Consider the following 27,851-nt stretch of genomic DNA (forward strand, 5'->3'; position numbering starts at 1 on the left):
AGTTGCTGCTCTGCCACTGCCTCCATCGGTTAGTTTGGTTGTGTTATTTTGGTGTTTTAAAGGTTTAGTTTGGATTCACTAAAGTCACCCAGTGATAGATAAGGGCTTCAGTTCCCAGTCGTAAAGGGCTGTCTGGTAGGTGTCAAAATCCATTCAACTCATTTCTTTACATTTAAACATTAGCTAGTTTTCCTTCTTGACTGTAAACTAAATATCTTTTGCGTTTGCTGAAAACAAACGTCAGTGGAAGAGGACAGGAGGCACAATTACATCAAGCAAAACCGGTTTCAATGTCCATGTGGGCACCTGAGACATGTCTCTCCTATAAAAGGTAACAGGGGTGCGCGTGTGTGTGTGTGTGTGTGTGCGCGTGTATGTATGTGTGTGTGTCAACAGAAAATCTTCGCCCTTGGGCCCCTAACCACATCAATCCGGACATAATTTAGCAATGTTGTACATATGCAGTGGAATAAGTATTCAGAGAAGAAGTATTGAGTCCCTTAACTCAAGTTACAGTAATAATACTCTGTTACAAGTAAAAGTCCTGCATTGAAAATGTTACTTTAAAAAATGTTACTCTAAAAGTATGTAAGTGTCATCAGGAAAATGTACTCAAAAGTACTCAATCTGAACAACAAGTGGACGGTGGAAGAAAAAAATCAATCACAGGATCCAAACTGCTGTGTGTTTGATGGTCTAATCATCTCAGCTGGACTAGTAGGCCGTTAAATCGTTGGCTATTTTACTTTACAATAAAACATCAGATTTTATAAACTACATGTGTTCTGTGTGCAGACATCTCGACGTGTGAAGTAAGTAAAGCCGTCAGATTAATGTAGTGGCGTAAAAAGCACGATATTTCTCTCTGAAATGTAGCGGAGTAGAGCTAGAAAGTGGCAGGAAAATAAAACACTCAAGTAAAGTAGGCTACGAGTAGCTCGAATTCGTACTTTAGTACAGTACTTGAGTAAATATACTTAGTTACATTCTACCACTGTGCATGTGCAGTGTTTAGAGGAGCGACCCGGGCAGGAAATGAGCACATACTTATGTTTTTTGCTGCCTTGTAATTACCTCGACAAACAGGCGCACCCTCTGAAAACACGCAAGAGCCACAGACGCACGACCCCCTCATCCACAGACCCGGCAAACAGCGTTCATCTTCATACATTTTATTGTCATAATATTTTCTGTCTGTCATGAGCCGAGACACACACACAAAGCTCCGGGAGCTGGGTTTCTTTACTTTTGCTTGCAGGAAAAAGAACAACAGATCTGAAGAATCTAGACACAGACAAACTAAGTCCGAGCCGCTTCACTACAAAATGAGAAGGAGGTGCAGAAGAGGACCCATGCAGCAGAATACAGAGTATATTTATCCATCTATAGCCTCAACGGAGAAGAATTCAGCTAAAAAAAATAATATGTGAGGACAACCTTTTAGGCACACGGTTATCCATTTCTTTTTTTTTGTTTTGTTTTTTACCACGTTACACTTCACAAATCAAAGCAAAGCTGGATATTGTCCAAACTGAGTCCTGATTCTGGAGGGGAGAAAACGTCTAGCGGGATAGATGAAAACAAACGAAATGCCTGATGTTCTGATGTGTATGTTGATTTAGTCTGGTCTTTGACGCCATTATGAATACGTCACCCATGTTCCATCGAAAGCTTCGAGAAGGTCGACGAAAACAATAAAAATAAAAATAAAATAACTGTTTAAGATAAGCCCAAAAATGGCATTTAGGTAAGGTTTGGTCTTTGTTCTTTTATTTTCATTTAACATGGAGTGGCTACTTTATTTTAATATTTTTTTATTTTTAGAGTCCTTTTTTTTTCTTTTTTTTTTAAATGGGAAATAATATTTTGAAACGCATCGTCTGTATTTGTAATTGTTGTTTAGTTTATTTGGTTGTTTTTCAGCAACACGTTCAGGCTTTTTGGCCTCCTTTTCATATTCTGTAATTATTAATCTTGATCTGTTAATGTTCCTTTTTATTTGCTATTAAATAAATGAAATGAAACCAATTTTACATCTGTAAGGTTAAACTGAAGCCACACTCAGCTGCTGCTTAGCTTAACTTAGCCAGGCTAGCTGTTTCCACCTGTTTCCAGTCTTTGTGCTAAGCTACGCTAACTGGTCCAGGCTCTTCTCTGGCACATCTCAACCAGATAGTGAACGAGGGTATTTCCCAAAATGTCCAACATAACATTTACTTAACATTACACTAGATGTAACTACTAGCCGACTACGACGACTACCAGCCAGATTTTCATGAAACTTTGCAGAAGAGTGCATCATGCACAGTAAAAACAAATCCTAATTTGATGGAAATTAACTCTAAATGTTACACTGGTTTAAATTAGTTTTTTTTAAATTGTGGCCATAAGTCTGTAAAATGTAACTGAATTAGGATATTTCACTTCAATTTGAAGTTTTTTGAACCATTTACCGTCACTCTATTGAAGGTCGTGACAATTAAAGAACAAATCTGTAAAACAACAGTGTTTTGATGCAAAACCTTGAATGAAAATGACTGTAAATGTATAATTGTTTTTACATTAAATCGACAGATTTGGTTTGGCAGTCGCCGCTGTCGGCCATTTCAACGTTCTCATTTACTTTTTTAACAGCGTGGGCCAAGAAGCAACCAGTTAAATATTGGAGAATATGATAACTGAGCCGATACACGCGGTATTTTTCGCTTTCGTCAACATTGTGACATGGGGCATTTGTGCTGCATTCACGTGGTGTCGGAATAATCAGAAAAATGAGTTCCCGACTGGGAAAATTCCCACTGCATCAACGTTGTAGGCTAGTGCGTGGACCTGGCGAGTGCCCTTCTACTTTAAAAAGTATTAAGTGTCAGTCAAACAGCAGATATTCGAGTATTGGGCGTGTCGTTAGCACAGCAGTGGCGTTTATTAGTGAAAAGTAGTTTGTAACACTTTATTTTACGGGTCTTATAGTTTCCTATAATTTTATAAGTAAGTAAGTATTTGAGTATTAACAGTCAGGACCCGGTTTAAGATTAAACCGTCGTTATATTATATATATATGTATGTATAATTATGAGGAATATGGGGACAGTGTTCAATTGTTAAACTTTCCCTTCATTAATTCCTCTTGAAATCACCAAATGCAAATCTAAGGCTGCAAGTTATGATTATTTTATATGAATTAATCTGCAGATTATTTTGCCAATTTTATCGTTTTTGGTCTATAAACTGTTTCCAGAGGCCGAGCTGACATCTTCACATTGCTCGTTGCCCAAAATATTCAACCTACAATAATATAATAATGTAAAAAAAAAAAAAAAAAAAAAAAAAAATAGAGGAAAGTAGCACATTTGAGAAGCTGCAGGTCTGGAATGTTTCTTAAAAAAAAAAATTAGGAATTATGAAAATAGTCGCAGCCACTTTTTTAAAAATCCTGTTTGTTTTTTAGGTCTCAGCGATCGTAAAGAAAGAAATACATAATTTAGAAGATAATTTGGACGACACATAGATTAGAATTACTCTTTCTGGTCGATTTCATCATCAAGATCAACTTCATTATTTCACCATAGTCCCTAAATGTACGTAGAAATGCAGAGAAGGGCGTAAAAATGGAAACATTTGTTTGACGGAGGACCCACAGACCCCCTGTTTTATGCCCCCCCCCCCCCCCCACACACACTTCTTAAACCAAAGTGACACCCTAGTACGGGTCTGAATCAACACATGCCTCTAGAACAACAGTCTCAAACCATCGGCCTAAAACACTCCTAAAACACATAATTCGTCTGAGTGTACCCAACATGCCCTCTGCGTTACCGGGCGGCCATCTTAGGATCCAGCGTTACAACCTCGCCATCCCCCGCCCCCTCGTATCCATCTCACAGCGTTGCCTTAGCGACAGGGTGCAGTGTTCCCAGTTTTCTTTTTTTTTTTTTTTTTTTAAAGGCCCCCCTCCAAAAAAAAAATACATCAACAAAAAAGGTCATATCCATTTCCCTTACTAGCCTCGGGTATATTTCTATCCACTCGCAGGTTTTTAAACTCCTAAACATGAGTCCTTTTGTCCTTTTGTCCTTTTGTCCCCCCCCCCCCCCTGCCGGTGAAGACAGGCTCGCTCGTCCCGCCTTCCTGTTCCGTCCCGCCATCCGCTCGGCCTGCGCACATGTCCAGTCAACTTTATAGTTCTGGTTCAGACAAGTTGTGTTTTTTTTTTTTTTGTCATCTCAGGCAACAGACAAAAAAAAAAAGAAAAGAAAAGAGAGCCAACCGTCTGACCCCCTGACCTCTGACCTCTGACCTCTCCCCGGTTCTGTCTCTCCTCCTCGGGTTTTCGGGCCCCTCGGCAGGAATAGAAGTGTGCGTTCAGGTCAGGGGTTTTTGGTCTGTCCCGGCCTCAGGGTGGGCGTCTGGAGAACTCGTTCCCTGTTTAGACCGGGTTATCCCTTCCGATCTTCTCTTTCTCTCTTTCTCTCGCTCGCTCTCTCTCTCTCTCTCTCTCTCTCGCTTGTTCATTCGCTCTCTTGCTTGCTCGCTCGTTCAGCCCGGACCCAGACTCCAATCAGCGTCTCCTGGAGGACAGAGCAGACATTTACTGTAGACGTGCTGAGCAACAGGAACACTTGGTCCTCACCAACTCCTGAGGGAAACATCTGTCTCTTTAGCTGCTAAATGCTCCGCTACGTTCACCCGCTAGTCGCTAACTGTCTGTCCGCTGCTGAGCAACAGAAGCTTTTTACAGCTTCTCCTCTGAAAACGAGGCTAGGAGACTGGGAGTGAACCAGAACAGTGACGTTGCGACAGATAAACAATGAGCTGAAACTCACTATTAAGCTGTGTAAAGCCAGGGGGGAGGGGAGGGGGGGTGGGGGGGTGGGGGGGGGCTGCAGAGTCATCCGGAAACCACTCTACGGATTACAACTTTAAGGAGAGGAGTGTGGTTGTGTGAGGTACTTCTCCAGAGTCAGTGTGTTTGTTAGTCTGGATTCACCAAAACACCCAACAACAAACTAACCGATGGAGGCAGAGGTTGAGCAGCAACTCTAATGAGGGGATAGTGGTCTGGCATTGCCAGACCTTCTTTCGCAGTGCTGCGGAGGAAGGTCTGGCTAGTCCACACAGCATTCTGGGATGGGAGTAAAACGTGCTCTGGTTTATCGGCATTTCTTTAAACCGATCACAATCGTCATGGGCGACGCAAAAAAGCCAGACGGAGCCACGATGCGGCTGGAAAATCGCCTCGGGAAGGAACGTGTTTTGGTGGAACATGTATTATGCAACAGAGACTCAGATAGTTGTCTGGATTTACCCTGCAGAGACCTGAGGACCAGGAAACCATAGTCCTCAGATTGGACAGATAGTCTAGCTAGCGGTCTGGATTTACCCTGCAGAGACCTGAGGACCAGGTAACCATATTCCTCAGATTGGACAGATAGTCTAGCTAGCTGTCTGGATTTACCCTGCAGAGATCTGAGGACCAGGTAACCATAGTCCTCAGATTGGACAGATAGTCTAGCTAGCTGTCTGGATTTACCCTGCAGAGATCTGAGGACCAGGTAACCATAGTCCTCAGATTGGACAGATAGTCTAGCTAGCTGTCTGGATTTACCCTGCAGAGACCTGAGGACCAGGTAACCATAGTCCTCAGATTGGACAGATAGTCTAGCTAGCGGTCTGGATTTACCCTGCTGAGACCTGAGGACCAGGTAACCATATTCCTCAGATTGGACAGATAGTCTAGCTAGCTGTCTGGATTTACCCTGCAGAGATCTGAGGACCAGGTAACCATAGTCCTCAGATTGGACAGATAGTCTAGCTAGCTGTCTGGATTTACCCTGCAGAGACCTGAGGACCAGGTAACCATAGTCCTCAGATTGGACAGATAGTCTAGCTAGCTGTCTGGTTTTACCCTGCAGAGACCTGAGGACCAGGTAACCATAGTCCTCAGATTGGACAGATAGTCTAGCTAGCTGTCTGGATTTACCCTGCAGAGACCTGAGGACCAGGTAACCATAGTCCTCAGATTGGACAGATAGTCTAGCTATCTGTCTGGATTTACCCTGCAGAGACCTGAGGACCAGGTAACCATAGTCCTCAGATTGGACAGATAGTCTAGCTAGCTGTCTGGATTTACCCTGCAGAGATCTGAGGACCAGGTAACCATAGTCCTCAGATTGGACAGATAGTCTAGCTAGCTGTCTGGATTTACCCTGCAGAGACCTGAGGACCAGGAAACCATAGTCCTCAGATTGGACAGATAGTCTAGCTAGCTGTCTGGATTTACACTGCAGAGACCTGAGGACCAGGTAACCATAGTCCTCAGATTGGACAGATAGTCTAGCTAGCTGTCTGGATTTACCCTGCAGAGACCTGAGGACCAGGTAACCATAGTCCTCAGATTGGACAGATAGTCTAGCTAGCTGTCTGGTTTTACCCTGCAGAGATCTGAGGACCAGGTAACCATAGTCCTCAGATTGGACAGATAGTCTAGCTAGCGGTCTGGATTTACCCTGCAGAGACCTGAGGACCAGGTAACCATAGTCCTCAGATTGGACAGATAGTCTAGCTAGCGGTCTGGATTTACCCTGCAGAGACCTGAGGACCAGGTAACCATAGTCCTCAGATTGGACAGATAGTCTAGCTAGCGGTCTGGATTTACCCTGCAGAGACCTGAGGACCAGGTAACCATAGTCCTCAGATTGGACAGATAGTCTAGCTAGCGGTCTGGATTAGTAACAAAGTAAAGATCCAGATTTTCTTTCAAGTAATTTTTCCCATTAAGTATCACAATGTGGTTTTACGGTTTTAAGGATTTACCTGAATCTGGTATTAAAAAAACAAACATATTGCCATATAAGTGCTCATTGATTTTCAGCATTGCAAGACCAGGGTCTGATACATGTGGAGGTATTAGAGGAAGAGCTACCAAAGTATTAACACAAACCGTACAGCAATTATATTTTAAAATGGACTTATTTTACTTTATTGACAGTATTTCTTTTGTAAATTCTTCTATTTCACATTTATGATTCTTGACTTTTTTCACACCTGCTTTTATTTTCTCTTACTTTTTATTGTTAAGGCAAATTCCTTGTATGTGAAACCCTATTTGCAATAGACCTGATCCTGATATCATATTTAATCTATATTGTAGTGTATAATGTATAAATAATGTGTTTAAGAGGGCTGAGCAATTCATCAAATTTTGATCGGGATTTCGGCTCCCAACGATAACAAAAACAACGTATTTGAGGAAGACGATATTTTGCAAGTAAACTTTGTCTGAAGGGGAATTTAAAAAAAAAAAAAACAGAAATGTAGGGAAATTTCAGTTCTACGTGTTTTCACTTTTGATTTGTGGAACTGTTTCACTGTTTTTTTTAAGTTCAATGAGTGCAACATCTTTCCAAAAGTCAATGATTAATAATTATGATTATAATATTTTTCCAGTTTGATTTTAACATATGTACGGAGATGTAAATCTTTAAAAATACAAATAGAAAAGTTTCATAAAGACAGCTGGTCACTTTATTTTTTTATCAGACAAACGGGAGGATATATTGACTTTGTTGGGCACTATTTTCAGCGGCGGATTAATCCACATTTGGTGCTTTAGTGAGTCCTTATGGCAGCAGGACGGTGTGTGTAGGACTGAGTCAAATTAAACTACAGTGTGTGTGTTCATGGTGATGAAGGAACATGTTTTCATGGCACAGAGGAAGAAGAGATCTCAGGCTTTGATTCACACACAGTACTTGTTATAAAAGTTTATTACTGTCACTGAAGCCAAATCACAAATCACACCCTGTGCTCCATCCCTGAACCCACTTTCCCTGCCTCTGTTCTCCCTACAGTTTTATCATCTTCCTTCATCTTCTTTATTCATCTTCCAATTTTTAAAAACAACTCTTCCCAAAATAAAAGTGTCACGTTTGTGGCAACATGTGGATTCACCTGCCACGATAAGAAAGCATAACGGGGGAAAATGTTCATGTTGTGTTGTGTTGTCGTTCCACTTTACAGAAGCAAGAAAGACACACAACAAGGCGCTGTTGATGTTAACAAAAGTATTAACTTAAAGTCATCTTTATTTCCAAATATTTCCAGAACTTTTAAAGAAAAAATCTCACTCGAACGCTTTACGCACCAGAAAATCAGAATCAGTTAAAAGTGCAAACAGAAACAGGAACCCCTCGACGAAGCCTTGCCTCTGTTTTTATGGCTAACTTTGCTGAAGCTTCATCTCTGCTGACGTTTAATTAAAGAACCTCGATGGGACTCGAGCCGCTCTAGCCTACTCCGGGACATGTCTTTAGTCTCCCTCCCGCTTGTCTGTCCTGTCTCGCCTCTCTCGTCTGTCTCGCGTCTCATGCCTGTTAATTCTTGCACTTCTCTGGTCAAAGAGACACCACCGAGGGGGAGAGTCAGTAACATACTGCAGTAAGAGAATGAGCCCTACTCCTCACATCGTCATCCGACCCGTTCTGCGGTTTGTTTTGAGCGCCGGCGCTTCAGAGATCGCGTCTCACCTTCCTCCGGTCTTGAAGATGAGGTCGGCGTTGGGAGCGCCTTTCGGGTGCTGGTAGCGAGGCCGGCGCTCCCGGTTGGTGTTGGCCGGAGCCGGCCGCTGCGCGAGGGACTGCATCATCTCTGTGACACACACAACACACACACACACACACATAATATAATTTATTAGAAAAAGTGGTTTCATTTAATTTCATTTAAACGATGCAAACTGACAGATATTCTTTGAATTTGTATCGATTGACAGCCCTATTTTTTTCTATTCTTTTTTTTAAACTTTACTAGTTTTTATATACCTCTTATTATTTATTCTCTTACGTGTATATTTATCTGTACTATTTATGTATTATTATTATTATTATATTCATGTCTTTGTGCTGCTATAACAACCTAATTTCCCCCCGGGGATCGATAAAGGTCGATCTACATCTTATCTTAAAGTGGAACTATTATGCTTTTCCGTATTTTCTGTCATCATCTATGATGTTATAATGTCGGATTTTCATGTAAAATGTTCAAATAATGAGTTTAACATATTTTAGAGAAATCTTAGTGAGTGTTTCCCAACTCCAACGTGGATGTTGGTCACTCCACCCAAATTTCGTCTCACTTTAGTGCTTTACCGGTTGTGTATTATTTGGTTAAGAGGCCTTTATTGGTGATTATTTCAACGATAAAAAAATATATATATATATATATATATATATATACTCCGTTGCGGTCAGTCTCAGGCTCTGGAGTGAAACAACACAGCGGAGAATCAGAGACTGGCAGACATGTTCACCAACTTTTGTGTTGTTCTAACCCGATATCTGCAGTGAATTTGTTTCTTAAAGTTGCTCTAGTCTCGCTTCACATATTCTACCTATTGATAAGAGTGTAGATCATCTAGATTTTTTGATTCCTCATCACGACGCCTACACTGATGCTAATGCTTCGGGTTCAGAGGACATTGTGCCGTACCCTGGTAGTCCTCCTGCTCCTGTCTCTCATTGATGTCCAGGGTGAGTTTCTTCATCCTCATGCGCTCCTCCTGTTCGGCTTGCTGCTGGTTGAAGTGGTTCGCCGCCAGGTGGGATGACAGGGGCACGTTCAGGATCTTATACTGTGGAACAGAAACACACACACATTTACATGACACACAAAAGAGATTGAATCAACTGATTTGGGTGTTTGAAAGCTGATATTTCTGGAAGTTAAAAGATTAGATTAGATTAGATTCAACTTTATTGTCATTACACAGGTACAGGTACAAGGCAACGAAATGCAGTTTAGGTGACAGCCCCTGGTTTTGTTTTACCGCGTAAAATCCCCAAATGTTCTCTACCCTATAGCCAGTTAGATTTGGACAGAGCCAAGTTAGCCGTTTCCCCCTGCCTCCAGTCTTAGTTAGCTTAGTTTAGCATAACGAATGGAAAGAGGGGGAAACAGCTGCTAGCACCTCTAAATCTGACTTATTTTTAGGCCATTTTAGGCCTCTATTGGACAGGACAACTGATGACAGTAAAGGGGGAGAGAGAGAGAAGGGGGGGAACTACACGCAGCGAAGGAATCGAACCTGCGGCCACTGCGGCAATGACTGGGCCTCTGTACATGGGGTGCAAGATCAACCAGGTGAGCTACCCAGGTGCCCCTAAATCTCACCTATTAACACGTTAAATCCTGTTTGTTAAATCCAGATTAAAAACTCCAGTCTAAAAACGACAACTTCTGCTTTTACGTGTTTATAAGCGAGATTTAGACGTGCTGGCGGTGAATTGTGTTACCTTTGCACGGAGCCAGGCTAGTTGTTTAAAACGGCTTTTAGATGCTAAGCCAAACTAACCGGATGTAGCTTTTATATTTACCTTACTGACATGAGAGTAGGCACTAATCTTCTCATCACACAGTGACATATGAGGTGTCCAGGTCCATCCCACACACACACCCACACCCACACCCACCCACCCACCCACCCACCCACACCCACACACACGATGCTGCAGTAACCTCGTGAGGCAGCGTGTTTACAGAGAGAGAAATGTAATTTCCCGTCCACAACACAACTACACAGATATTCTTTCTTTTCTCCAAACTTTGTGAGAAAAGTGTTTTATTCTGTTGCTTGTGTGTATTTGGCAGCTGTCCTTGCAGCCGTGTAAATGCTCTATTAAACCTCTGAATCCTGCCAGAGAAACGCTGGACACACCCTGCAGCAGCACAAGCGCCAGTCTCTGCCCTCAAACCACACATTCCACCGCTGCAGCTTGACTAAGTAAACACACATGCACGCAAAGACACACACACATGCACGCAAAGACACACACACACACACACACACACACACACACACACACACACACACACCCAAGTCAATATTATTCCTGAGCTCAGTTAGACTGAAGTGAGTCTGTGTGTGTGTGTGTGTGTGTGTGTGTGTGTGTGTGTGTGTGTGTGTGTGTGTGTGTGTGTGTGTGTGTGTGTGTGAATTTCATTCAGCAGGAAGTTTCAGTACGAGGGTAAAAACGTGTCACGTATCACTATTCCACTTATCTATACTCCGTTTACATAACTGTACTACAGTTTATCTTGTTTTTAAATTAAGAATACTAGTCTTCATCTGCAGCAGCAGACACTGTTATGTTTGAAATAAATTGAATTATTCAGCTTATTTAAACTGGCTTGTTCTTGGGATTCTTGGTCAACAAACCTCATTTATATCAAATTATACATGTGTTTTTAGTTAAAAAGACAGAAATTATGAATTATTTTGACTAATAATTAAGATCAGAGGATACTGAGTGGATCACAGATGGGTAGATGTCCTAGTTTTGAAACAATTAACAACAAAAAAAACTTCAAATGCTTAAATAAAAAACCCATAAAATTCAATGAAAGTAATCATTAATTTTACCTGAAGAATGTTAAATCATCCATGTTATTTTTGGGCAATTTGGTTCAAAGAAATCAATATTTTCCGATATAAAACACTTTGAAATGGGTCAGTTTGACCCGAGGAAAACATAAAAGGTTAAAAAAAACTAATTAAATAATAAAAATCCACATAGGCAGTGGTTTCCAGCTGGCAGTTACCTGCTGCTTGTTGCCCTTGCGGGTCAGCATGACGAACTGCATGGTGTCGGAGACGTCCGAGTCCGCCTCCCCGATGCACTGCTCTCTGGAGCCCCCCTTCTTCAGCTGGCTCTTCAGCTGCAGTGGAATGGCCACGTCCAGCTGGTGCACCTTCACCGTCTCGCCGCTGCGCTGCTGCAGTGAACAACACACACACACACACACACATACACACACACACAAACACACACGTTTGTTCCAGCAGAAAACTGCCTATAGCTATATGTCCCACTTACTAGGTACACCAAGCTAAAGGTAACGCAGTACCATTTGGGGAGTCACCATTCATCAAATTCACGATTTGATTAGATTCAAGATTTAAACTTTTTCTTTTCAGCATTTACGGCAATGCCACGATGCCAAGAGCTATTAGATGAAAGAAGGGTACTTTTCAACAGTTTACAGAGTTTACGAGGTGTTCATGAACGCACCATTGGCCAACACATGTATGCATCATGGAGTCGGAGACCACATTCTTTACCTTTGTTGCTTGTTTGCACAACTCACTTAATGTTTCCACCAAATACTTCAGGGAACAAGAAAAAAAAAAAATGCTGAGGAAATAGCCAATCCTGTGAAAAGTGACACCCCTGTCTAATATGAAATCTGTAGTAGTCAAGGGCCCATATGAACATTGAAACAAGTTGTGCTTACTGTAGATAATTGACTCTCCTGTTCAATAAAACATTTCCTCTTATTGCACTTTCAATGTCAGCGATGGAAAACAAAATCCACAGTCCTTGTTTTGTGCAAAGATGTATTGAAGTTTATCTTCCTAAATGTTTTTTTAGCAGTCACTGAGTTAAGACAAATCAAGTGGATATCTTCCAAAGTTCCTACTATAAACTTTAGTATATAAACTACATATATATATATATATATATATATATATATATATATTATATATATATATATAAACTATCCTTCTACTGAAGCTCAACAGGGAAACACAAAGGGTCAAGGTTAATCTTTCTTGTCATTGTACAATACAGGAAAATGTATAATATGGAATGAATAAAGAGGAAAACTAAATTATCTTGTGTGTGCGTGTATGTGTGTGTGTGTTGGGTGACCATACAGATGTTTTTTTATCTTTGTCTTATATTTACAAGGTAGGTACACAGTTACAAGACAATATATACAGTACATGAAACAAAAGAGAGGTCATTTTGTCCTTAAAATACTTGATTTGATTAACTCAGACAGCTAAAGCCACATATAAGCCTCAGCATCACTTAAAGAGCATATAAGCGGTGTTTCAATGTCCAGTATGAGCAGGGGAAATGATTACAGCATGAAAAACCTGTCTCACTGGTCATATAGACACATATTTCAGGCAAGACTTGCAGGTTTTTGAGCCTGTCCTTTAACACATTACCATACACACTGTGCAAGCTGTTCCCTGCATTCCCATAAGAGCCGACAGGTGAGGCGTCATACCTGCAGGTTCTCCAGCATCATCTTGTCCAGAGCCTGAATGAAGTCCTCGTCCTCGGCGCAGGCCACGTGCTTCAGTCCTCCGCCGCGGATGGTCACCTCCTGCACACAGGCAGCATCTTTACACTAACGCCTCTTTCTTGTCACTGAATTTCATCTCTTATCTACAGCTCTTCATATGGACGTGTTTAATTCTTACATTGTTCTCCTCATCAGTCTCATTTTCTTTATTGGAGTCGGTCAGGTAGTCGGTGTTCTCTTCTTCCTCTTCCTCCCTCTCCTCTTCTTCGTTCTCTGACCCTTCCTGTGGAAAACAAAACAGAGTCGGAGCTTGTTAACTGACTGGGAGTTTAGCAAATAAGAGAAATGAATATGTGATAATTGGTTTCATTCAAAATGTTATACAGGAAAGTAGAATCCAGGTCCAATATAAGGAAGAGTCCTACGTGATCACAGACAGAAATCCCAGGTTTGGAACAATGATGCATGAGTAGACCTGTGTTAGGATTATCTGTACCTGTGCAGGCTTAATTGACCCTCTAGTAAGCAGTGGGAATTTATATTTGCTAAAAATGTGTTTGATTCATGTTAAGACTTTTACATTTTTGAAAAAACTTGACCCCATGTTGATGATCCCTGTCATAGGCTGTCTTATTACATTATCTGGGTCTTATAATCGTGATATAACCAACAGATATATCCTGGGATTCATTCAAAAGTTTGTTTGAAGAACTTTGTAGCGCAATTAATATGTTACATGCCTTTGGGGTGGGAGATCTGGGTTCAATTCCCACTGTGATTCATCAACCAATGTGTCCCTGAGTAAGACACTTAACCCCTAGTTGCTTCAGAGGCGTGCAGCCTCTGACATATATAGAAATTGTAAGTTGCTTTGGATAAAAGCGTCAGCTAAATGACATGTAATGTAACGAAAGAGAAAATTTTATTGTTAATCGCAATTATTTTGGAGACAATTAATTGAATAGTTACATTTGGAATTGTTACAGCTCTATGCACGAGCATAGATCACGCTGCACTGAATCTGATGTGTTTGTTTATCTTCACCAGTGTCAAAAAGAGCTTACAAAGAAATACTTAGGGGCATTAGTAGTCCAGTTTGCACCTGGACAGGCTGGCTCTCGTCCTTTCTCGCTAAACTGACTTTGCCCATTTTGAACTTGGCATGTTCATTTGGGGACGGGCAGATGAAGTACGCTCAATTTGCATTTGGGACAGCGGTCTTCTGGTAACAAGACTCCAACAAAGCCCACTGAGGCAAATTTGGGGTGTTGTTCATTTGTCTTGTACTGCCCTGGATTATTCTGACCAGAGTTGGCTGAGTTGTAAGATTATTTTTGATAATTTATAAGACAAAAAAGCTCCTTCATAAAAGGCGAGTAATCAGTTACTTATGCCCATCCCTGAAGACTTCAGATTAGACTCTTTACATGTCACACACTGTGTGATTTTATCTGCCGACTGTCAGGCTGGAAGAGACCCGACCGTCGTTCTTTGTGTCCTTTAGTTACTTGCTATGCTCTAAATACAGTGCCAGAAACCAGGTGAGCGAAGAAAAGCAGAAAAACAAGATAAGGTTTTGGAGAGTTAGGTCATCATCACAACAAAAGAAAAACCCACATCCTCTTCCTGTTCGTTCATTTCACTCTCGTTGCCCGACTGCTCCTCAGTCTCTGCACCTCCCTCTTCGTCGTCATCGCCATCGTCGTCCTCCTCATCGAGAACCTCGCCTTCGCTCATGGCACTGGAGCGACCGTCCTTCTCCATGGCCAGACCTTTGTGAAAACACACACAAGTGACATGTGAAGATGAAGTATAACTCTTTTAAGAAAACCAGGAATAAATTAATCTCCAGAGCACATGGTACTCGGCATAAAAACAGGATTTAGAAACAGTAATCTGATTACACACAGGTGGTTATGACAGATTATATCATAAATACCAACAAGCCAAGCTCAACAAAGGCTTCATTTATAATTAGAGCAAACATCCATTTGCTCTATTTATAGCTATTAATTGTAATTAGTGTGTTCTCCTGCATTACCGGCCAACCTAGATGAGAATAAGTGCGACCAATTAAAGAGTGTAGTTATGCAGTTGTGATGACGGCAAAAAATGAAGTCAGGCAGGCGGCCTGGAGTCGAGGATCAGGTCTTATGTGACTTGGTGACTGAGGAATGCCAGATCCTGGATAAAGTAGAAAAGGGTAAAACAATGGCACCACTGTTTAGCTTAGGGTGCCTCATCAATCACTTTATTTCTCTCACACACACACACACACACACAGACACACACAGACACACACAGACACAGACAGACACAGACAGACACAGACAGACAGACAGACAGACAGACAGTAGGGGGGAAAGTAATGTATATAAAGGGTGGGTGGATAATGATTTTGAACAATGTCCTAGGGCTGCTTGAACAGAGATGGACAACATTTGTGGCTGAGATGACAAAGAGTCACTAAAGTTACAGATGAACGCAACAAGCATCATAGCATTGTGCTTCATCACTGCCGATTGGAGCAGTAGCCAATGAAATACTTGGGACTACTGCAGAGTCATTGGTTGCGGGAATGAATGCTAACTGTAACCGACGTGCAGTGTAGAGTTTCTGTGTATGGAGTACTCTGCACTCTTTTGATTCATTATTATCATCCCTAAAAACTCTGCAGTGACTGGCCCCTTTGACTGAGTGTTGTGTGTTGGGTATGCGTACGATTCGGCGAAGTAAAACAGGTCTGACAGATAAAGCAGAGCGATGACTGATGCAGCATGATCATCCTCCTACACACCGGGGAATGCGGCTCAGCTGGGACGACAGAGAGCAACTCAACCAGCGTGACTGGCTGCCACACACCCTCACACCCCCACACACACTCACTATACATGTTTCGGTAACAACACACCGGATTTAGACAACATCCTCCTGCATTTATCTTGAGATATGTTTCTACCTAGTTTGTAGAGCACCTCCCTCTCCAGGTCGGTGACCTGTTTGGTGGCCTCCTCCAAGGAGCAGCTGAGCCTCATCTTGGGCCTGAGCAGCTCCAGGGTGTCACTGATCATGTAGTCGATGTCGATGGGGAACGGGTGGTCCTTGGTCCAAACATCGATGCTCTTTTTCCACCAGATGTACCGCTGCAGACACACACACAACATCATCTTATTTATCTAACCTTTAATGCGACCAGAAAGTCTCTTGAGATACAGACAGGGACGAGAGGTGCATTAAGAGCAGACATGCCTGGAAGTAGATGAGGAAACAGTCCAGCTTCCTCTTGCTGGAGCCTCGGTCAAAGTACTGGCCGCAGGTATCCAGCAAAGTGCAGACCAGGCGGATGCGGAACAGGTGCTCCGGAGGGTCCAGTGCGCTAGGGCTGCCGTCCTGATTGATCCCAAAGGAGATGAAGGAAAAGAGGGTGCGGAAAATGACGGCCGACTCCACCATGCGGTAGTTGTAGAGCTCGCCCAGGAACTTGGCGCTGCTGATCCGCCGCTGGTTGAACTTGGGCTGGTTGACCTGGAAATGGACAGCGGTAGAAGAAGTATTCAGATCCTATGCTTATGTAAGGGAAGCCATAAAATACTGTAAAAATACTCAGTTAAATTCCTCCAAAGTCCAAGCGAGACTAGACAAAACAAGACATTTAAAGGCATCATCTTGGGCTTTAGGTTTACAGTGGTGAACATTTTGTAGACCAAAGTTTTTAATCATTTGTTTGGGAATAATTTCCAGCTTAAGCACAAATTAAAAAAAAGAAATTATAAAAAAAAAACACTTTGCCTCTTGATTTAATAACATGTTCAATTCACTTTATCCCTTTTACAGACGGACCCAAAGCCACAATCAGCAGACGTCCAGTTGATCAGATTTTGACGCCTGTGCGTTGACGTCCCACTGTCTGCATATATGAAAAGACTTTTCACTTTGCCAATAAATCTTTCGAATTCTTATTTGAATATTTCTGCCTCAAATGTAAACAATATCAGGAGAGGGTTGTCAGAGCCTGACTTCAAACACTTTGAAGGGTTGTGCAAAACTTCAGACTCTGCATGAAGCCAGACTGCATTCTCACGTGTCCTTCAACATGCAACAGTGTACACAATAATGACAGTAACAACATTTAGTTCCTCTTCAGTAAAATGCTAAAACCTGTCTTGCCCTTGTACAGTACCTTACCTCACGATTCTGGACTCATCAACAGAACAGAAATAAACCTGTCAAATCCTTCTTTTTATGTATATTCACTAATATACAAGTATTACTACATCAGGGATCAGTGCATATTTTCACCTCCATGCCCAGCCGGATGTCCTCCAGCACTCCGTCCACCACGTGGATGCCCACGTCCTCCTGGTAGGCCACCAGGCCGGCCAGCAGGTTGGCCACACAGTGGATGCTGTTGTACTTGACGTTCCAGATGTTGACCATGCAGCAGATCAGGTAGCTCTTGACCTCGGGGTCGTGCCAGGGCAGCTTGCGCATCTGCCTCAGCACCTTCTCCGTGGTGACCTTGGACAGGTCCTTGTAGAGCAGCTTGCGGATGTACTCCTGCAGCGGAGGCCTCTTCTTCTTCACCGTCTTCTCCATGGGTGGGGGGTTGCAGTAGTAGTAGGCGTTCTCCACCATCGTGACATAGCGGGCGTCAAGATGCTGGGCCTGCTTTTTACGCATCATTTGCTCCTGGAACGCAGACAGGAAAATATCAGCTGTTTACATGCAAAACTATACTTTAAAGATCGTTTTGTTTGGGGAAAATTACAGACATTGTCGGCCAATTGTTTAGTTTTGTTTTGTTTAGGTTTCGGCTAGTTTCGTGGTCTGTCCTCCGATTACCAAAAAGAAACTGTCGTGGAAAACGGCGTACTAACCAGCAAGACGCTGGTACGCAGGTGAGAGTCGGGGGATCTGAAGAGGAAGCGGCCGCAGGTCTCCAGCAGTGTGCAGGCCATCTCTATGTGGTGATGGGTGAAATCAGACAGCAACATCTGTTGGGCCACACACAAACACACATTCAGTATTCCTGTTATCATTATTATTTTAAACAGTTGTATTGCTCAGCTCAGAGATAACAAGGCTTCAAAGCTGAAACAGCAATGTTTTTTGTCACCCACCTTGAGACAATGAAGTGTGTCCGTTTTTGAGTACATTTTGAACTTGGCCTGTTCCCCGATAAATCTGACTGTTTTGTTTTTTGTCTCGATGTTGATTTGGTCCTTCTTCCGCATCTACAGCACAAACATTAGAACAAAATTATCTAAAGAAATTCAGCTTTGGAACTGATGAAGAAAAACTTGTAGTCCAGCTAGTTAGCTTCTGCAGAGGTTTTATTTTTTTAGTGCGTTTATCCATCTAGTCCCAATAACACTGTACAGAGGCAACAATGAGAGGACCTACATGAAACCTGAAGTCTCCCTTCAGCATGGAGCAAAGGTCCTCAGCCACGTCTGACATGCAGGGATGAAGGGTTGCCACCAGGCGAGAGTAGAAGGGCAGAAGATCCAACCTGCAGGAGGAGAAAGAGTCAGTGCCCTGCTGATCATCAGACTATAAACTATGTCGATAGCACCCCCTGGTGGTGTTTAAATATACTGAATAAAGCTGGCTGTATTCTATGTTTTTCCTATAAATTCCATGAAAAGACCAAAACTAACACTGCATGTATCTACTAAGAAGTATTCTGTGTGTGTGTATCAAAAGCCGGATATGTGTTCTTCAAACACATCAATGAGCCACACCGGTGAACTGGCTGTGACATCACCATGAACACACACACTGTTTAATTTGACTCAATCCCACACACACACACACACACACACACACACACACACACACACAAAACACACACACACACACACACACACACACACACACACCACCACACACACACACACACACACACACACAACACACACACACACACACACCAACACATTACTCACAAGAGCACCAAATGTGGATTAGCCCGCCGCTGTTCCCAACAAAATGCAATACTTCCCGCCATTTTTTTAATTTTTTTTAAATGAAACTTTACATTTTTGAGCCATTTTTAAAGATCTTCTTGAAGCCAAAAATATGTAGGTTGAAGTTACACAGGTAAAGTTGAAGCGTAATGCAAGTCGTTACGCAGCCTGTGTGTAAAAAGCTATTCTGTCAAACGTAGCTTAAATAGCTCCTGTCTAGACAAACATTTAGACTTTTAGTTTAAAAACAAGCTACATGGCAGCAAAACAAGCTGTCAACATAACATCGACATATCAAATTATAAAGTTCTGAAAATGTTGCTTGTTAACACATCCAGCAGACACTGACCAACATTTTCATTCATTTGGATCATGTGTGTGTCCACCTGATAAATGTAAGTCCAATATACCTCTCCTTAAGCTCTGTTTCTGTTCTATACCAACTCCTTAGCCTCTAAATGCTCCACTATGTTCACACCAGCTCGTCTCTAACTGGGTCTGGTTGCTGTTTGGTGCTACGCAGTTAGTGCTCAGTAAATATATTACAACAACGTGCAGAAAGAGGAAAAAATGTTCTTCACAGCTGAGAAAACTCTGTGCAGAGTCATTTGATCCATTGTTAACATAAAAATACTGATTAGTGCAGCTTTAAGAATGACTCCAGCTGCGTAAAGTCATTTCAAAAGACCCAAGTTATCTCTTTTCACGTCGTCAGCAAATTGATATACCCCAGTTTGCGCAGCTTTACCTCTGCCTGGGGACAGTGAAGAGGGCTCGGACCAGCTTCCTCCTGTTGGATTTGGTGTTCATGTTCATGCAGAAGTCCATGGCAGCCTGCAGGAGTCAACACAGCGCTCATAAATTCAAAGATACCAAATGCTTTGCTTGTCATCAAAATTACATTACTCATATATAACTATTTAATATACGCAGGAGCTGGTCATTTAGCACAAGTCACGTGGCAACATGCCCAGAATACTTACTAGAATATGATTTTATTCATATCAATACACACAAAGCAAGGCATTAACACGTTAAACGTAGGGTATCGTTTGGATTTTAAAACAATTCCGATTCCTAAACCTATTCTTGAAAAACTGACATCAAAGAAAGGCTTTTTTATAGTTTTTTTCTATTGAAAATTATTTAGATTTAACAATATATTAACGTTTTAAAGTAGTTAATGATAATAATAGTAGTATACAATAAGTAAACCTAAGTCACTACAATAATTTAACAATACATAACAGTTACACTATTAACAAGTAACAACAAAACAAATGTTGAGCTGGTAGTCTAACCGGAGCCCAGAAGGAAGATATGCCATTTTACGGTAGCTAGCTAACAGCAGACTACAGAGAAAGGGTGAGATTTTTACGTCCGTTTCGGAGCGACAGAGGACCGAAATCAGGTACCGAAATTTGTGTTCTAATTGGGTCCACTTCCTACCGGCTGTGTAGGAATTTCGGTACCCAACCTTTTAATTTTTAGTTTATTTCAACCAATCACATAAATACACAACATCACTTACATAACATAAATGATGAAAAAAAAGTGTCACCTTAGTTCAAGCAGTGTCATCTTAACTCGTTCATAATCAATACTGATTGAAAAGTAGTAGGTTGAAGCATTTGCTTATTACACCTACCCTTTTTACATTCTTTTCTATTTTTAGGTCCCTCAGGATATTATCAATCTTATTCAATCAATCAACCCTGGTTAAACGTAGGGTTTGTCTTTCTCCGTCACCTTGTCTATGAGGTCTCTGTTGACACAGTTGGGGAGCTGTTGGATGAAGGCGTCCACGATCAGCTTCAAATGGGACCCTGTGCTGGCCTCTTCATCCTCTTGTTCTACACATACAAATATAAAAAAGTTTATAAAAAATCCACTTGAAATGAAAAAAAAAATCAATATATATATATAATAAGTGTTTCTGAACGACACAAAAGCTCACAGTATAATATATATAATATATACATTATACTGTTTTATTATATACTGTGAATATATACAGTATATAATATACATATATAGACATCCACTGTTTATATATTACTTTTCAATGTTACAATGTTAGATTTAGAATACCATTTAAGAACAGAGGCCTCTCTGATATCTGTGCTGTAGCCTTGTGCTACAGCCTTTGCTTTAACTTGAGCAGGTGTTTGGTCCCTTGTCTTGTGTCTGTCTGTGTATGTGTTGTTTTGTCTCCCTCCCTCCCTCCCATCTATCCTCTCTATGTTTTTTGGTCCTGCGACACGTTCAAAGTCTCAGTGTGTTGTTTGTAGCCATTTGTGGTTTCTAAATATATACATATAAAAAAAATTGATCATAAAAAAACAACATTTAAGAACTGAGGTGCTTCTCTGAGCTCATGTTTACCTTGCTCATCCAGCAGTTTTTTGGCCAGTTCTTCATTCTCTGCCTCGTCTGGTCCCTCCAGTTCCAGAGGTTCATCCGTGATGTCCAGAGCCTCCAGCTCCAGCTCCAGCTCCTCTGTGGTGCTGGCCGCGTCTTTCCCCTCTTTGCCATCTGAACCAGACAGCAACAGCAGCACATTCAGAAAAAAACGTCTGCGTGAACATCTTTCGTCATCTTTCTGCATGAATTATTTAATATACCTTTGGCTTCGTCCTTGTCTTTGCCTTGGCTGCTCTTCTCGTTGTCCTTGAAGAGGATGGCAGGGACGAAGGCCTTCAGGTCCACCAAGTTCTCGTAGAAGTTACGAGCGTCTTCATCTTCCCAGATCCCTCCCTCCAGGTCATACTCTCCGGGCTTTCCAGGGGTGAAGATGTCAATGCCGGGCCCGTGCTCTGAGAGAGCACCGAGAAGACAACATTATATGCACACGGAAACTACAGACAAATATCTTACGTCCTCAAAAAAACTCTTTTATTTGAACTATGATTCTGGAAGAGAAAGGACACACACCCTCCTGCACAGTCTTGTCCACGGGCAGCTCAGGCATGTTTTCATCCAGCAGATCAGCCAGGGACTGAGTGTTCGCCAGCAGCTTCTGGTAGGAAGTGGCAAACTCTTCATACTGCTTGTGTCTATCCTCACTCAGCTCCCCTTTGGAATGTAGGATACGTCTGGATGGAAAGAGAAAATGATAAGGGTCCGATCATTAAGGGATGCTAATTAAGATTGACAGTTAACCAACAAGCATGCATCCACCCGCTAGGTTGTCAGCTGTGTGTCTGCCTGGCATACTGTGTGTAGGACGGACAATTTTACCCGCCAGTCCTCATCAATAGTTAGTGGCACCTGTCATGCAGCAGTTGGTCGTGAGAGTTGTGAACTTAGCTTAAAATGCAACTTACTAGTGCAAATTTAGCACCAGCAAGTTGACTAGCAGTTAAACGATTGTATGGCCTGTGTCTCTTTTACTGTATTTTTTTTTAAATCACTTTTTTCTTTTTTAAATAATATAGTTTTTAACAGTTTAATTATTTATCGACGGCATTGTTATTGTCGGCTGGGAGGCGGTAAAAATCTTACGTATCGGTACCTCGGTTCCTGAACAATACTTTTATTGATTCCTATTTTATAACATCCAGTTTAACAAAAATAAGTGACAACATTACACATTACGGCACAGATCTTTTTATTTATGTTTCAGCTCCTACTACAAGAGTCCCGTCTCTGTGTGAGTTTTTTCTGTGTGTCCCTTCAACATGTAATGTTAGACAGCCAATCAGCAGCATTTTAGGATCTTGGTAGAAGCATGCTGCATGCTTATTGGCTCACTGACGCTGGTGAGATTTACTCCTTAGCTATTGAAATTTGGTAATGAATGACGAGACCTTTTTGCTACTAAAGACAAGTAAAAAGTATTGAATTTGGTACCCAGCCCTATTTACTGGTTAATTACTTACACCCCTGCTTATCATAGCAAATCAAATCAAAAGTGACTAAACAGCACTAACTGTGGTTGTATATTCACCTGTTCTGCCTCTCAATGTTCTGCAGCTCCCGGTGGTCCTTCTTCAGGTGCTTGGTGAGTGACGTGAAGTACTCCCGTAGCAGGTTCTGGAAGGGCTGCTGTTTCTCCGTGCTGATTATCTCGCTCGGAGGGAAGCCCAAACCGAACTTCTCAGCAGCCAGTTTCACCTTGCGGGGCAACAGGCCAGCGATGTCATCCCCACAGTGCTTACAGAAGCTGATTACCACCGACACGTGAGTGTGTGTCTCCCGGTCGGTCCCGATGATGTTCTTCAGCTGCTCGTAAATCAGCGACAGCCCTTCTTTGTCGGTGAAGAGGCCGACGATGGTGAGCTCGGCGATGAAGCGCAGGTCTGTGCGCAGCTTGCTCACGTTGGGCGCCTTGTCCTCCTTCCTCGCTTCGAAGTGCTTCTTCCACGCCTGGAGCAGCAACGGAGCGAACTCAGCGTACCGTTGGTGGAAGAGGGAGCAGAGGTGGACGGCGCAGCCCACGTCGGAGATCTTCAGCTTGGCCTCCACGACAGAGCTCACGGCCTCGCCGATGTACTTGCTGAGGTTCAACGAGGCGAAGTCGTTGGAGAGCGAGTCTCGCTGCTGCTCGGTGAGCGTGCGCAGCTTCTTGACAAAGGCGGTGTTCTTTTTCAGGCTGGAGTCCAGTCGGCTGAAGAAGGCCTCTTCGGGCCGACCCTCTTGGGCGTTCTGGTTCTTGCTGCGGAGTTCCTTCCTGCACTGGTTACGTTCCCAGGCCTCCTGGTGCAGCTGGTGCCCCTCCTCCTTTTCCCTGCAGCAATGAGGGGAAATGGAGAGAGATACAAAATGAAGACAACCGCAAAAGAGAATGTAGAGGCACTGGGTTTGGCTTTGCTGAGGGTCATATCTGTGGTACACAGAAGGCTGTTTGTCTGGATGCAAGGAACACAAAGCAGACATATTGAACCAGTAAATGCATCACTTCATTTTAGAGCCTTTTCTGCCAGTTTTAATTAGTTAGTTCATCCCGTCCCCTCCCTCCTCCTCATCCCCTCCCTCCTCCTCATCCCCTCCCCTCCCTCCTCCTAATCCCCTCCCCTCCCCCCTCCTCCTCATCCCGTCCCCTCCCTCCTCCTCATCCCGTCCCCTCCCTCCTCCTCATCCCCTCCTCCTCCTCATCCCGTCCCCTCCCTCCTCCTCATCCCGTCCCCTCCCTCCTCCTCATCCCGTCCCCTCCCTCCTCCTCATCCCGTCCCCCCCTAAAGTGTTTATTTTATATTTATTACGTTATATTGCCAGTAAAATTAGGTTTTACAAAGATATGACAACTAAGCCTGTAACAATTGTTACATATTTGTATAATCGCAATATTTTTACGCAATTATTTTTATGTTCATTTAAGAATAATAAAAAAAAATATATGTTTTAAGATACTAAACCGGCGTGGATTACTTACACAGGCTGTTTTTTAGTTATGGACGTATGATCATGCATGTATTTTTAATTGATGTTGTCGTCTTTGTTGTCATGTACTTTATGTCATTTCTTTGCTACTGCAGCAAAATGAATCAACTTGAACTTGTTTGAATCCGACTGTATACGTATCATGTTTGAGTTCTGACTCTGAGAAGAAAAAACGTGGTTCACGACGAAGGGAATATCGCCAGATGTGCAACAGCGAAGTCGACCGCCACTTACTTGAGGAGAGCTGCGGCCTCCTCGCGTTGTCTTTTGACCTCCTCCTCTTGAAGCTTCTGCTCCTCCTCCTCCTGCTGTCTCTTCTCCTCCTCCTCTTTCTTCTTCTGCTCCTCCTCCGCTTTCTGCTTTTCCTCCTCCTTCTTTCTTCGCTCCTTTTCCTCTTTCTTCTTCTTCTCCTCCTCCAGGCGCTTCCTCTTCTCCTCCTTGCCGCCGTCTTTTTTGCCGCTCATCTTGGCCTCGTCCTTTGCTTTGTCTCGGGCAGACGCCGGTCGTCTCTCGCCCTCTCGGTCCTTCTCCTTCTCCTTGTTACCGAAGGTGCAATCGTCTTTCTCGTCCATGTTTACGGAGTGCTTGCGTTCAGCAGGCATACTGAGGAAAGACGACAAGAAAAAGGTTGTTTATAAAGATATCTCCAGAATCCTTCGATACTCTTCCAACCCTCTCTATTAATAGATATTCCGTCTGTTGCCCAAAAACTAAACATTTTTAAATCTCTTCAAAATGTTCCTAATCCAAATTAAGGTGGTGGCCAATCTCTCTGTTGAAATGTGAACCAAAGTTCTAATTTCAAATCAGTTTCATTGGTTTATATAATGATGTTTCTTTCCAATATTAGTTATAATTTTGTGTTTTCATGACAAAATCTATATTTTGCTTGTGTTTCACAAAAAAACAACAACATGATATTATCAGTAAACATCAATTATCTGGAGAGGAAATACTTCAGAAAAAAAACTTAGGAAAAAAGATACAACAGTAATAAACCAATGATGGAATGGAAGTACATTTACTTATGTACTGTACTTGAGTACACATTCAAAGTACTTGTACTTTACTTGAGTATTTCCACACCAATAAATCCCATCCTACAGACTAAGGAAATACATCTTTGTGGGGCGACCTCTAGCTCCCCCCCCCCCATGAAGGCCCCCTCTCTCTCCACTCTTATCTGTCTATCCACGGTCACTATCGGATAAAGGGAAAAGCCCTCAAAAAAATCTTTGTTTTATGCAAAAGTCGCACTACAACCATTTTCATTTTAACATTTTTCAATGAAAATGAGAATAATGAGACAAAAATGATCATTCCTTCCAAAGTCCTAAATGAAATCACAGTCTCAGTTAAAATAACTGTAATTAGTGCAATTAGTGCAATATCGTGCAGCCCTACTACCCAACTGTACATGAACACAACCTTAACCCGTGTGTTGTTTACCCGTCGACCGTGCAACTTTTTGTTTTTCTGAGTCAACATTTAGACATTTTTGTCACTTTGATCCAAGTTTTTCTGTCACTTTTTCCAATGTTTTTGTAAAAAAAATAAATGTCTGCGCCTTTTAACATTTTTGTGGACTTTTTCCCGCATTTTTTTAATCCTTCTTCCGACAATCTTCACGCTATTTTCAACCTTCTTTTATCGTATTTTATTTTTTCTCCAAATGCTATAAAATCAAATAAAACTCCCAAATTAAATTAAAGTAGGGAACTGATCATTTATTTCACTTGAGCGTTCACAAGAGAACCATCCATGTTGCTTTTTGTTGTTGAGAACTTGGTAAAAAATACCCTAATTTCTGATATTATTAACTTTTTGAAAATGGGTCAAATATGCCCCGAGAACAGGAGGGTTGAACCACAGCAGGAAAATACAACATGACTACTAAGGCAGCAGGAAACATCAGATATAAAAGGATAACACAGGCAGCACTTTTACATTTTACTAATAATACTTTAAGTTTGAATTCTACTTCTAATGGAGTGTTTTCACAGTATTAGTAATTCTTCTGAAGTAAAATTGCTAAATACTTAATTAATACTCTTAACTGTACTGAATCAGATTAATAAAGCGAGAGGCTTGTTAAAAATAACATTCAAAGAAAAAAGTCAACTTCAATCTCCATCCGCTACCGTCTGACACGCGCGCGCGCACGCACGTACGTGCGCGCGCACGCCGCTTCGTTGCAGAGCCCGTTCGTTAGCAACCAGCCTGACGTTAGCTTCTTGGTTAGCATGATGACGTTAGCCCTCCTTTACATTAGTCATTATTATTACGATAGACGCCGAATTAGTTTAGTCTTAGCTCTGAATTACACGTTCCGTTTTATCGTATTGTAAAAATGCCACAACGTCATAAATTCAGACACAAATTGACAACAACAGTTAGCGTTAGCACGGCTAACGTTAGCGCCGTTAGCTAGGCAACTGAAACCCGATGTAAACAAACATTTTCACAGCGTTCAACTGACAGTTAGAGTCTACTCAGTCCTCATGGTGTAAACCTAAACTAATATACACACTGGATACACGTTTAACTGTTGATACCATCGTGTAAATATCATTTTAACATGAAAAGGTTTACCTGCTAATGTAGCATAACAAACATCGGTCATTGGGGTTGGTTTCCGTGTGAACAGCTGAAGGACCCTCTCACGGTTGAGCCACAGTTTTCGCCTGACTGAAAATGCAAATTTTTCTGATCATTATTTGGTCATATTAAGCTATATTTTTGGATGATACTGGCCTTTTAGTATTCTTTGGTTTAATCTCATAGCAAGATAGCTTTAGTAGTGAATAATTATACAGCTTAAATTTTAAAATTGTGTCACATCGACAGGCAGTGTTTAAGGCAGCTACACACTGAATGTTCTGCAACAAGCTCTAAACACAAAATCTTACTTTTAAACAATTTATTCATAAAGATACTCTGTTTAAATACCCTGTATTCAAAATGCTACTAAAGTAAATGTATAATAGTATTATAAGCATCAAAATATACTTAAAGCACCAAAAGAAAAATGACTAATTATGCCCTTTTCAGAACAATGTAAATTAAATTATTGATGCATTAATGTTGTTTCAAATATTGTTATTTTGAAGCTTCATTTCAAGAATCAAGTTACAAAGATAAGGAAGAGAAAGATGAATCAACGAATGAATAAATAAATAAGTAAATAAAACTAGTAGACTGCTTGTCCTGTAGGATGAGATTCCAAAGGTTGCCAAACGTTGTCCAAGACTTTTATCTTGTCCTTGAGGATGAACCGGATCCTCTCAAGGTGGAGTGTGTCCATCATCTCCGTGCGAGCCATGTCTTCAGTGTTGGTCCCTCTTTCTTTTTCCAGAATAAGAGGATACACTTCTTTGCAGTGAGAAGTCCATATGCAGAGAACCAGAG

At 41.8% G+C, this 27,851-nt stretch overlaps 1 protein-coding gene across 5 annotated transcripts; it reads right to left on the reverse strand.

Moving 5' to 3' along the window:
- Window positions 1-4,206: 4,206 nt before the first annotated feature.
- On the reverse strand, window positions 4,207-27,118 carry LOC116673135 (regulator of nonsense transcripts 2). 5 transcript variants are annotated; one of them, XM_032505288.1, is made up of 21 exons: window positions 27,036-27,118; window positions 24,678-25,046; window positions 23,011-23,790; window positions 21,996-22,156; window positions 21,686-21,877; window positions 21,447-21,596; window positions 20,811-20,914; window positions 19,810-19,895; window positions 18,496-18,604; window positions 18,213-18,326; window positions 17,970-18,086; window positions 17,392-17,781; window positions 16,342-16,617; window positions 16,052-16,235; window positions 14,710-14,864; window positions 13,271-13,375; window positions 13,075-13,173; window positions 11,596-11,766; window positions 9,487-9,628; window positions 8,526-8,646; window positions 4,207-4,568 (listed from the first exon to the last, which is right to left on the reverse strand). In XM_032505288.1, exons 2-21 carry the CDS (start codon window positions 25,043-25,045, stop codon window positions 4,559-4,561), a joined length of 3,834 nt encoding a protein of 1,277 aa, XP_032361179.1. In that variant the 5' UTR covers window position 25,046; window positions 27,036-27,118; the 3' UTR covers window positions 4,207-4,558. The 5 variants fall into 5 exon arrangements, with proteins under 5 accessions (XP_032361179.1, XP_032361178.1, XP_032361177.1 ...); XM_032505287.1 differs by having other exon boundaries at window positions 4,207-4,565; window positions 11,596-11,769; XM_032505286.1 differs by having other exon boundaries at window positions 11,596-11,769.
- Window positions 27,119-27,851: the final 733 nt, after the last annotated feature.

This window comes from Etheostoma spectabile, chromosome 23 (genome assembly GCF_008692095.1).
Source record: "Etheostoma spectabile isolate EspeVRDwgs_2016 chromosome 23, UIUC_Espe_1.0, whole genome shotgun sequence".
NCBI classification, from domain to species: Eukaryota; Metazoa; Chordata; class Actinopteri; order Perciformes; family Percidae; genus Etheostoma; species Etheostoma spectabile.